This window comes from Solanum dulcamara, chromosome 7 (genome assembly GCF_947179165.1).
Source record: "Solanum dulcamara chromosome 7, daSolDulc1.2, whole genome shotgun sequence".
NCBI lineage: Eukaryota > Viridiplantae > Streptophyta > Magnoliopsida > Solanales > Solanaceae > Solanum > Solanum dulcamara.
In genome coordinates, this window is record NC_077243.1 from 1,370,460 (window position 1) to 1,383,803 (window position 13,344).

The 13,344-nt window shown below is 29.5% G+C and overlaps 1 protein-coding gene across 3 annotated transcripts; it reads left to right on the plus strand.

Annotated features, from left to right (window-relative positions):
* The first annotated feature begins 6,197 nt into the window (after positions 1 to 6,197).
* On the plus strand, positions 6,198 to 9,255 carry LOC129894954 (protein indeterminate-domain 7-like). 3 transcript variants are annotated; one of them, XM_055970551.1, is made up of 4 exons: positions 6,198 to 6,717; positions 6,994 to 7,265; positions 7,389 to 7,785; positions 8,001 to 9,255. In XM_055970551.1, exons 2-4 carry the CDS (start codon positions 7,037 to 7,039, stop codon positions 8,989 to 8,991), a joined length of 1,617 nt encoding a protein of 538 aa, XP_055826526.1. In that variant the 5' UTR covers positions 6,198 to 6,717; positions 6,994 to 7,036; the 3' UTR covers positions 8,992 to 9,255. The 3 variants fall into 3 exon arrangements, with proteins under 3 accessions (XP_055826526.1, XP_055826527.1, XP_055826525.1); XM_055970552.1 differs by having other exon boundaries at positions 6,257 to 6,496; XM_055970550.1 differs by having other exon boundaries at positions 6,324 to 6,707.
* Positions 9,256 to 13,344: the final 4,089 nt, after the last annotated feature.

Genomic DNA, 13,344 nt, shown 5'->3' on the forward strand with positions numbered 1-13,344 from the left:
ATTAAAGAAATCAAGAACATTTTTAAATTTTTATAATTTTAAACTAAAGATATGTAAATATATTAAAGTATCTTTAATCTTGTAATTTATAATATGTCGTGTATGAAAATTTAAATTGAAAAGTTGCTTAAAACGGAAAAAGTTCTTTTTTAAACACAAGTATTAATCAAAAGAAAAGTAAACAAATAAATTAAAAGGGATGGAATGGAGTTCCCCTTATTGGATAATGACGAGCTTAAAACGAAATGACATGAATAGTGAATTATTTTATTATTTTTATCACTGGATTTTTCTATTAAACTTATTTTAGAACAATTTTCAAAATTTTATTTTTGTTTAACCCAAAAAAGAAAGAAGAAAAAATGAAGAAAGCTGAGCGTGGACAAGGACAGGTATACGGACGCAATTTGCATGGGTTTGAAATGTGGAATACGGCATGGGCCACGTGTACTGTGGTCCCACATCAGCATAGCACTCCTTTCTGAGTTTCCTCCGGAGACTTCTACTGCTATTTCCTTGCTTTGAATTTTATTTCTTTAATTGAATATGGAGTTTTAAAAAAATAAGAGGATTTTACAATATTTTGAAATTATCCTTACAACAACGACAATCCAGTAGAATTCCATAACATGGGGTCTGGAGAGGGTAATTGTATGTAGACCTTACTCCTACTAAGATAGAACGGCTGTTTTCGGAAGACTTCAGCTCAATAAAGCATAAAAAGACGTTAGAGAAGGATAAGAAGTTAAGAGGTGAATAAGTTCAAAGCAATATGATAAGGCAAATAACGAGGGCGCTACAAATAAAATAGAGTAATCAAAGTACGGAAAATACTGAAAGTAATATATAATAGCAGATATCAGAGAACAAAAAATTAGAAATTATCCGTAAAATAAATAATTTAAATTAAATAGAAAAGTAGGAAAACAACAATAACATACCCAGTAAAATTCCATACACGTAGATCTTACCACTACCTCATGGAAATAAAAAGACTGTTTCTGAAAGACTCTCGATTAAATAGAAAAGTAAGACCTTTTTGCTTAATAAGTGGGATTCAAAATGAGTAAAATATTAATAATATTTGACCGATTAAAAAAATGTATGATATAAATTGAGACAATTTTTTTTTAATTCTCTTTTATTTTATTATATATTTAGTTAGTTTCTAACAAATTCTAGATATATTTTTAATCTGTTACTTAAATTTCTTATTGGGATACAAGCGCTGTCTTTGCAATGCAATTCAACTTAGCTCGTAACTAAATGAAATAGAAAGTAAGCAGAAGGTTGATGATGGAGATGCTATATATATTATCAGTGTAAGAAAATCTTACATAATTATCATTTCTCAAGTCGGCTTTATGTGTTGTAACTTGTAGGAAGTAATTTAACTTATTTTCAATTATAATCCTACATTTTAAGCAAATTTATATGCAATTAAATATCTTTTTAATAACCTGTTCGTATAAAAATTTAATTTTCTTTACACTATATATATATAAAAACTTACTTTTACTTTGGAAAAGCTAGAATAGTAAGGGTCATGTACACATCGTTATCAGGGGTTATTGGAATTGTCTGTATGCAGTTGTTTCCTAACTCCTTCTACGAAACTCGATTTGTCTCTCAACGCCAGCATGATAGTACTATTCTCTTTAATTTCTCTTCTATTGTTCAGTTTAATTTTTGTAAGTTCCTAAATACAAAATAATTATTTTTAAAATAAAAGCAAATAAAGAAGTATCGTTTCTTCTCTCGCTGTCATACATAATATGACTATTCCTGCTGTGCTTTTTGAGTGGGTCCTCTATTTGCTCAATCATTTTAGCTTTGGATCGGACCCACTTTAATACCTTCTCGTGATCTCCTCTGTGAATACTGTATTAGGAGTATTAGTTTGTTTAACCATTTGGTCAATAAAATTTACTAATTCCATTAATTTAAATTTGAATTGGAGGGAAAATATGTTATCTACCTAGAAGTTATTAATACTCGGGCTCATTTAGTTGGAATTCCCTACTTCTCGACTTACAAATATAGATTCGATTAAATGCGGAATTTTCACATATACTTTTTCAAAAATATTTTAATTATATCTCATAACTATAGTTTGTTAATTACAATTCGTAGCTATAGTTATAACAACATTTGTATAATTCGTGCAGCATTTGTATACATTTGCATAATTCGCCATACAAATCATAATTTTTGTATAATGTTTGTATATTTCACTATACAATTCATGTAAAACATTTGTTTAATTCGCTATAAAATTTGTAATGTTTATATATTTAGCTATATAATTCAATTCGCGCACAACATTTGTATAAATCGTGCGACTTATACAAAATTCAACAGTATAATCACGCGATTTATACAAAACTCAAATTATAATTACAGTTAGATGTTTGCAGCGAGCCATAATTAATTCAAACTATAGCTATATAGCTAATTAACTAGTATATGTTTGCTTATCACCATAATTTTCCCTTAAATTTTTAGTTTACATTGTAATATGTTGCTAGCATTTATTTTTTCTTATACTAATAGATTGTCTTTACCTGTAAAGTTCATAATAGTAGATATTATTTTTAAGATTGTAAGTCTCACATTTTAAGAAACTTAGCTATATATATTCCTTATTAAGAAGGTACTCATGAATTAATTACATTCACTAAGTTGATTATTTTACTAAAAGATTGATATATGCATAGTAAATGTAAAGAAGTTTTGAAAGATTTCTCAGGAATGTAAAGAAGAAAAAGAAAATAATACTATATTTTTTAATTTCTTAAAAGATTACTTACTTTGAAACAATTTCAAAACACTAGAAAATCACTTGAAAGGAAATAAAAGCCATACTAAAGTGGCGTAAAATTACTTATGTTATCAATATATATAACTTAAATTTTCTCTCTATAAATTACATTGAATCATGAATGGCTTCGTCAGAAAATTATATTGTATAAATAAATCGATGTTGACACCTCTAAACAGAAGTTGAAGGTTTGTGCAATGGTTAATTAAAGTAATGCAAAAAAATAATAATTCAATCCTATCTAACAATATAATTATAATTATTTTAATATTTATTAATCAAAAAATCTTGATTCTCCTATTACCATTCATTTTTTTGAGTTTCAATCTACTCAGATGCATGCATGAATAGCTAAGAGGTCTCCATTTTGATGGTAAATTAATAATGGAATCTAATAAACTTGTGGAGAACAACACGAGTAGCACTCTAGGGAGATCACATTAGAGTTTTTTCTCTTAATATATATTTTCTCAATACCTTTTTAAACTATATTGATTTTTATAAAATAAAGCAGATCATACAGTACAGTTGTATTATTTTATTTTATTTATAAAAAGTGAGAGATGAGCTGGGAGAGCATGTCTGGGACTTTGGGTAGAGCAAGATCCCATTTCCAAAACTAAATCATTGAGGAATAAACAAGATAATGACAAAAACAATACTATTATTTTATTCCACTTTACCATACATTTTTTTCCTCGTAAACTGTGGATACATATTTTTAATCTGAACACTACCTAATAAGACAATACTGTATTTCATTTTTTTAAATAAATATTGCTTGTTTTTAATTACTTTATTTGTTAATTCTGAAAAACTCGAAAATGATATCATTAAAATTATAGCATATAGTAGTTACCTATCGTAAATTGCACGGATATCGACAGAAAGAAACAAATTCAGTTTTAATCTTGAGATACTAAATTTACCGTAGGAACAATTGATTTATATAAAAAAGAATTTTTATTTTTATATATATAAAAAAATATTTCCTTTTTATTTTAACTTTGTAAATCGTCCTAGGAGATTATTTTCACGAAGTTTACTATGCACGCACAGTAGGAGAATCAAAAATTTTAATAAAGAGTTTAAAATCTAAAAAAATAAATACACGAACTAGCCGAAGGGGATTCGACATTTATTATTTATACACAAATAATTATTTTAATCATATAAAAATAGTATAATTTTTTATCGAAGAAGATTCAGATGAACTCCTTACCTATACATTCCATGGCTCCGCCCCTGCGCACGCACGTACGCACATGTGACCATAAAATTCGTCTTACCAAATTACCAATTATAGTCATGCAGTTAGTCAATTTACTTTGGGAAACTTACATAAATATACAATATTAAGAAAATATTTACCATTTATAGTAATAAAAAAATAATTTCACTGAACACTTATAATACATTTATAATACAGTTTTAATACATATTGCAGAGAACTATTTATAAAACATATATAATACAAGTTTTATAGATGGATAATACATTTATCACATATTTTAATAGACTTATAATACATTATGTTAGTTTCTTACTACACAAACATAATATATATTTTAAAACACTTATAATACATTTATATTGTATGCATAATTCACTTTTAATACAAGTGTAGATTTATCATAATATTGCTATATATTGCTATAAATGGTAATAAATAAAAAATATCGCTAAAATCAGTAATTAATTTTTAAAAAGCACACAATCAAGTAATTTTTCCATTTACTTTTTATGTCCAATTTTTTTTAGAAGCATATTAATGATCGAGTTATGTAAACCAATAGAAAATTTTTATACTTTTGTTTTGTATAATATTTCATCATGGTTAGAGCTACATAAATTAGTAAAGATTTACGTAGTCGACCGCTATTAGCTTGAGATGATCCCTAATAATAATAAATTTAATGTAATTAGTATACACAAAAAACTGACTAGAAACACTTATTAGTGCTGGTTAATTAAGGTGAATATATAAACATTGTTAGTCCGTGAAAAAACCTCAATATTTTTCAGTGTAAAGTCTTTTTACCCCCAGAAAGTTACCCAGTTTTTCAGGTTGATAGCTGTATTACTTTCTACTCTAATTGGGATCCGTGAAGACGCACTGCTTTCCAAAATGTTCTTCATTAATATGTTTCCCTTTAAATTTTCTTAATGTTTTGTCAATTTCACACATTTAACTAGGAAATATAAAAATGCATTTAAAAATCTAAAACAAAATCAAGTCATCCATAAAAGAGTTACTAGTCCGTCGCTTTAGTTTGCTTTTTTTTTTTAAAAAAATAAATAAATCCCTTTAATTGACCAAAAAGTTAAAAGTGTTTCAATATGTGTGATGATTATAATCTTATATACAGAGCATAATTTTTTCCCAACGAAATGAGTTAGATGAATATCTTGCACCTTAACTCCACTCTTGCCATATAGGATGGACCTTTAAGCATACAAATATTATTATCCCAATAAATTGACAATATTTCTCTTTTAATCAATAAAAAATTTGATGTTTTTATATATTTAATAATAATTTAATTTTAAATTCTTCAATTTTATTCTTAATGAATTAATTTATAAAGAGAATAATTTCAATGGCTTAGTTTAAACCAAAAATTTCAATTATTTTTCCTTTTTTGAAACTTCATGTCAGTTAAACACCCACACACAAATTCTAACGGAATAGACTAGTGAGAAAATTGAATGGACTTGTTAAAACTTTCTTTACTCACACCGGCCTGCTAAAATTAATAATCAGCTGAGGGAAGAAGATGGTGGGAAAAGTTAGGCAGAGCTCACTATTTCCATTTCTTTACTTGTTAAATTTTTAAAATTAAAATGGACTGCAAAATGTCAGAAATTTCTGCAAAGTTTGTCTTTCAAAAATAAAATAAAATTAAGGTTGAATGATTAATGAAATGAAAGGTAGAAAAAGGGGAAGCTAGTGTAAAGAAGTGAAGGGAAAAAATAGTATTCTTTCGGAATAACCTAATTTATCTTGACGCGAAATTAAAAAAATAAAGAATAATTTTTAATTTTATGGTTTTAAATTGATGTTATGTGAAATGTAATAAAATATTTTTTAATTTTATTACGAAACACTAAAATTAAAATATTACGAAAGTCATATTTTTTTTAAATAGACTAAAAAAAAATATCACTTTTTTAAAAAATAAGGGAGTAAACTTTTAGGCAACACTGGTGTCTGTGTTACTTAGAGTAGAATTAAGAGTTAATCAATTACTCAATCATGTCAATGTGAAAATAATAGTGTAGAAAGTTGCATTTGAGAAAGGGGTCAACTGATCATGTGTACCAATGATGTAAAAATCAACATTTCTCCTATTCAAATCTCAAATCTTGTGTATATACAAAATCATACTCTCTTTTTACATGTTTTTTTTTTTTTAAAAAAAGAAACTTTATGAGAGAAGGGAGGAAAGTGATTTTTTTCATTTGAGACTTTGTTAAAAGGCAGAATTATTATCAGTAAAACAATAAAGAAAGATGAGATTTTTTTTCTTTCTGGGGGTTTGAGAAGAGAACAAAAGAAAAGACACAAAGTGCACGTCAGAGTTAGGCGTAGGGTGGTCTCTTTCTTTCTTGTGGAGAGGATTACAGAGAGGATTCCCTCTTCTCATCCAAATCTCTTTCTCTTTCTTCACAGTTGTAAGAAATTTGGTCCAGTTTCATTTGTTCTTATATGCATGGTTATTATTGGATTTTCTTGATTTTAGCAAGCTGATTATATCTCCATTGAAAACTTGAATGAAAAAACAGTCTTCTCTCTTTCACTTTTTCTTTTCTTTGGGGTTTGGAAAAAACAAGATTTGTTTGTTGGGTTGATGCCAAAGGAAGAAGAAACCACAACACTAGAGAGGTAGTTGAAGGTGTTTCTTTTTTCCTTTTTTTTTTCAAGTTCAAACAAGTCTCAAAGAAACCAATTTAGTGTTCTTTTTCCTCTATATAATTTTGTCCATTATATATATCATCTACTTTTATCTTTTTCTAGTTTGTTTTTGTCTTTAGATCTCTAACTTATTTATATCTTTCTCATACTTATTTTGACAAAAGATCTTTGCTTCCCATCATGACAAGCTATATGTTTGAGTTTTCTTATCAAGTCTCTTCAGTATTACTTATGACTTAAAAAATGTCAAAATCAGCTGGTAGATTAGCTTGAAGAAGGAGAAGAAAGAGATCAAGAAGATGATGATGAAAGGTTTAATGAATCAACAAACTCAAGTACCTGTTATTGTTGTGGAGGAGAACATGTCCAATTTAACTTCTGCATCTGGTGAAGCAAGTGTATCTTCTTCCAATAGAAATGATAATAATAATATCTATCCTCCTCATCAGTATAAATTTACTCCTCCAAATCAACAAAATCAACCTGTACAACAAATCAAGAAGAAGAGAAATCAACCAGGCAATCCAGGTTTGAATTCAAAGCTTTTGAAGTACTTTTCTTGTATGCTCATCTTTTTTTTTTTTGCTTATAAAATCCATTCAACTTTCTCCCCCCCCCCCCCCCTTTTTGGGACCAATCATGTGGTAACAGACCCAGATGCTGAAGTGATAGCTTTGTCACCCAAGACACTAATGGCAACCAATAGATTTGTTTGTGAAATCTGTAACAAAGGATTTCAAAGAGATCAGAATCTGCAACTTCACAGAAGAGGACACAACTTGCCATGGAAGCTCAAGCAGAGAACAAGCAAAGAAATTAGAAAAAAAGTGTATGTTTGCCCAGAAACCAGCTGTGTTCATCATGACCCAACAAGAGCTCTTGGAGATCTCACTGGAATCAAAAAACACTTTTGTAGAAAACATGGTGAGAAAAAGTGGAAATGTGAGAAATGTTCAAAGCGTTATGCAGTTCAATCGGACTGGAAAGCTCACTCCAAAACTTGTGGCACAAAAGAGTATAGATGTGACTGTGGAACTCTTTTTTCAAGGTAACTAACAATGGAAATGATTCATACAGTATTTTCCAAAAGCATGTGAAGACGAATCATGATAAAAACAACCTAGAGTCTAGTCAGATAGTAGTAGTGTTCTCTCTCCTCTTCATGCTCTTTAATTTATCTGAAATTTAAATTTGAATTTTATTTTTTGGATTCTCTAGGATCGTTAATGGCGGAAGAAGTTATATATTTTTTCATTTTTTCAGGAGGGATAGTTTCATAACTCACAGAGCATTTTGCGATGCGTTAGCGGAAGAAAGTGCAAGAGCGATAACAGGAAATCCAATTCTCCCGTCTCAAGCTGGTTCTTCGACATCTCAAATGAATTTTCAGTTTCAACCATTTAACCATGAAATTCCAGCTACATTTTCTATGAAGAAAGAGCAACAAACCGGTTTCAATTTGAGGCCTGAGATTCCGCCATGGCTATTGGTTGGAGGTGGTGGTGGTCCTGGACATGGTCCTCCACCGCCACCGCCTATTAACCTAAGCTCCTCCATCTTCCAATCATCTAGGTTCAGTGATCAGGGCTACACGCAGAGCCACCACCAACAAGACTTCATGAACCCTAACCCTAGTCTATCCGGTCCTACATCTGGAGCAATGGCCTCTCCACATATTTCTGCAACTGCGTTGTTGCAGAAGGCAGCTCAGATGGGTGCTACCATGAGTAACAAAGCGAGTACTGTTTCTGCAGTTTCATCAGGCCCAGGCCCAACCATGCTGATGAGACCCCACCAAATTCACGTGTCTGCTACTGCTGCTGCTGAGTCTGTTATCAACGCAACAGATTTTGGACTCAATTTGTCTTCACGTGAAGACCTCACCACTGGTTTTTTCAATAGCTTGGCTTCATATGGGAATAAAGCTGCTAATTCTACTGCCTCTGCTGTTGTTGCTCCTGCTACAATCCCATTATCAAGTGCACCTCATCTCACTCCTTCTTCTCTTCAGGATATGATGAATTCCTTCTCTTCCGCTAATCCTACAGGATTCGAAGGATCAAATTTCGAAGATCCATTTAGCAGCATTGCCATTTTGAATCCAAAGAACGATAATGGCGGTAACGATGATATGACCAAAGATTTCTTAGGCTTAAGACCTCTTTCTCATAGCGACATTTTCAATATAGCTGGTCTAGTTAATACTACTTCCAACGAAAATCAGTCCCAAAATCACAAAACATGGCAAAGTTAACTTGTAGGTTCTTTTCTCCCTCTTTCTGATCCTTTATGTCTGTAATTGTTAGATCTGTATTAGTGTTATTATTATTTTTTTTCCTTATGCCTTTTTTTTTTTGGCCTCAGAATAAAGAGATAGCTAGAACTGGGAAGAAAAACCCTAGCCTAGATAGTCTCTTTTGTTGTTACCTAGCTATTATGGACAGTGACATTTTTATACAAAAATAGTGCATTCTGATGCACTCGGAGGAATAAAAATTAAATTCATGTTGGAAGGATATTTGTCCTTCCAATATTTAATTTTTGCACCTTCATTCATTGAATTTATTATATGTGATAGTTTATCATCTATAAATGTGTAGTGTTTACTACTTGGACCACGTTTCTGCACTCTTTCCTATATTGATTTTGTTCATGATCTTATAAATAGTATGCTGTGAAAGCATGTTTGTATGAACTCTTTTGGGTAGTGACATCCAAATTAAATTCAATTTCAGTTTGTAGTTTTAACAAGCAATTAGTATGTATTAGTGCCTTTTAATGCAATTCCTAAAGATATATGATGAGTAAAGATATTGGTAGTAATAAGTTGTTATATATATATATATGACGTGACTAATATTATACTATACACCTATATTAAATATTTTAGTGGACGAATAAAAATAAACGGAGTATAATTTTATATGTTGGAAGTGGGTTCTGCATAAGCATGTAATATAGGACAAAATTTTCAATTATACTTCTTGTCGAGTTGGTGAGGCACATGTAAACGACCAGCACAAAGCATTCTTCATGACATAGATATATAGAAATTCTTATTTTCAACCCAAATTGACCATCTCTTACCGTTTAAAGGACCATATAATATATACCAGCATGAAAAATTGTCTTTGCTATAATAAATCATATTTGCGTGTACAGTTGGTGGTACCAAATAAAAATTAACATTGGATTCATTTGATGAGAATAATTAGCATTTGAATCGGGTAAATGTTTGGGCATGTGGTTTGTCGATCAATAGGGATAGAAAGTTATGGCTATGCATATTATATACTATAGTATATAATATATGTTGATATTATCAAGATTCTTTTTACGAAATCAGGCGTATAGTGAAACCTATTAATTAGAGTAGATTTAATTTACCAATTTTATCATGTTGCCATCGATTAGTGCTTGTTATGTAAATTTATTTGTAATTATCAAATATTTTTCTCATTGTTAACCCAATGAACACCAAATTTATTGTTTTGAAACATGACCAGTCAACCAGAAGGTATTTGATAATTACAAATAAATTTACATAACAAGCACTAATAAATTTATAAGTAACATACATTAAGGACAAAATATGACTTATGCGAGAAGCTTCATTGAAATGGTTTGAATACGCTTTGATATGAAACTATAGTAAATATTAAAAAGGCTGATTCGGTTGGCCAAAAATCACATAGAAGTAAGTTGTCAAGAAAAATCTCCTAACCCTTAATAGTTAGTACTACCAATTAATTTTCACTTTTATTTATTTTATGAAATATATAAGCTTAAACTTGTTGAGATCGAGGGATATAGTCATTATTATTATTGTTAACAAAAAAAAAATTGAAAATAATATTGAAATGTAGATATTGGATATTAGAGGGAGACAGGTGCATGCAAGTGCAAGGGTGGTTCATATTTTTTATATATAGATAGTAAAAGGGTAAAGGGAAAAGAGATGCTGTTTGACCCGTGACGTGTGGTGCAATGTGGGCAGCTTCAATCCCAAGGTGGGATCAGTTTTGACGCCCATACAAAAGGCTGTTAATTACTACTACTACTTTTCTTTTTGAGTTTACTATCTATCTACCCCTTACCTTACTTTCTTTCACCAGCCAGTCTGGTCTTCCCTCTATGATGTCACAAAACAAACCACACATCCATGCAGCCTGTTTTAACCATGCTGCTATACTCTGCAATCAAAAGCATTATTTCGAAGACAACGGGGCACTACAAAAGCATATGAAATTTTTATCTAATATAAATATAAATTAAATTAAATAATCGGAAAAATATTGCTTTGCAAGTTGGTGGTTTGGGCACTATTTTGCATTATATTAGGTTGCCTGTTCGAAACTCATCACCTATAAGTTTTGTTCATTTATTATTCAAGATATATTAAAAAAGACCACGTATCGATCTCTTAAAGGACTGATATGAAACCGATATGATATGGTAGGATTAAGAATACGTATGGTAGCGAAGCCGAACCGTGTAGAGGGCAAGAAATCCCTTTGATATGGACATGCAAATTTGGATCTATCAACGGATCAATTATATTCTAATTGGGTCTACAAACTTTTTTTGATTAAAAAAGAGTAAGGAATAGGCCCGGAGTCCCTATTACTTGTTTTAGATCATAATTGTTGGAACAATAAAGTAATAGTAATATGATTTCATCAATAAATTGCATTGATTATGTAATTCATGAGATTTTAATTTATGCATGCTTCAATGTAGATAAGTGAAAAGTGAAATTGCAAACACTTGATTAATAATGACAATTTCATTTCCGTGCACGTGTATATAGGTGTATATAAGCTACATTGGAAAATAATGTAGCATGATTAAAGTATTCCGACCCCATTCTCACTGAACCAGTTCACTAAAAAAATAAATATTAAAAAATAGATTCTCATTAAAATAATGAAAACAAGTACTCACTCAATATTTTTCAGCGAAAAAATAGCAGATTTTTTAGTAGCAAAACACAGTAAAGCCATATAAATCAACTGCATGCATGTGTAAAATATAATTTGGTAGTATTAATTAGTGGAATCAAGCTAAGACAAAAAGTGACAATACCAATGACTACCGGCATTATGTCAACATAACATTCTTTAGATGCCAACTTGCTATAATATAATTGTCTTATTAATTATAAATAATTACACTTGGAAAATACAAACCAATTCATAATTTTTAAAGAAGAATCTTCTTTAAAGTATTGTGTTTATTTATTCAAACATCATCGTATAAATTAAAATGGCGAAAATAATATTGTTCAGTAGATAAGAAATGTCAGAGGCAGTTAGGCACCTGTCTTTGTATTGTTAATCGAGGAAGGCAAGTTATATTAGACCTCTTATAATTTTCCTATTTTCATCTTGTGTCACTTTCAGTCAGTCAACTTTGTTTCTACATTTTTTACATGTTAATTTTATTTGCACAGTTTTCAATTCTCTATTAGAGTGGTCAAATGTCACATGTTATTTCCTTAACTCTCTCTGATAAGTCATTAATCCATGTAACATAGGCACTATAATTGGTTACTACACAATCGCTTTAACCCTTCCTTTTTAATATGTTCTAAAAAAAATGTTTTTTTCTATAATTAGTTAAAGGCTCGTTTTAAATTGGAACGAAGGAAGTATACCTAGATTAGAGGTAAAGAGGTATCAAAGGTGTAACTGAGGCAAAATATTTTATTCATAAACTCAAAAGATTTTGAATTTTAGTATAAGATCTCTGTATTTCTGTATTTTGAAAACAATTAGAAACATCTCTATTTATAATGGTAAGGAATCAAAGAACTAGCACAAATAAATTTTAACTAGAAATTAATTAAATAAATATCAAAAATAACAAATTCTACGCAACTTAGAGTTCCTACTCCAATTTTTTAAATTTTCTTATAAGTTTTAACACATAAGGTGTTATATTTTTAAAATTATAAATTCAAATTTAATATTCTCTCTATTCCATATTAAATGAATTTGTGAGACAATGCACATCTATTAAGAAAAACATTCAAGCACATAATTTAAATCATATTTTTCACTATAATCCTTTTGTTTAATCTCAGGTAGTGCAATTGATCTACTAGAAAATATAAAAAAAACTTCATTAAAGGCAAAAATAAATATGAAAAAAATTTCAAACATTTATCTTAAATTTTGAACAATTCAATTATTTTAAACAATAAAAAAAATCTTCAAAAATTCACTTAATATGAAATAAAGAAAATATTACTAAGTGATCAGATATAAATTTATACTCACTATAAAAAAAATATTGAGTTCAACGTAAAAAAAATATTACTAAGTGATCACATATAAATTTATACTCACTATAAAAAAAAAATATTAAATTCAGTTAAACCGGTGGAATACTAATATCCGCCTCTAAGTGCATGCTATGCTGACGCCCCAACTCCCAAGTTAGCCAACGTCCCGATTCCCAACCAACTACCAGTCAAAATTGGTCATGTTACTAACCTTCCTCACTGTCAACCTTCAAAAGTTCTCTTTTTGTCTGTCAAATTTTATTTGTTTTAATTTGTGAGTAGTAGTTCGGATTGAAAGATTAAATCTTAATTATGAATTCA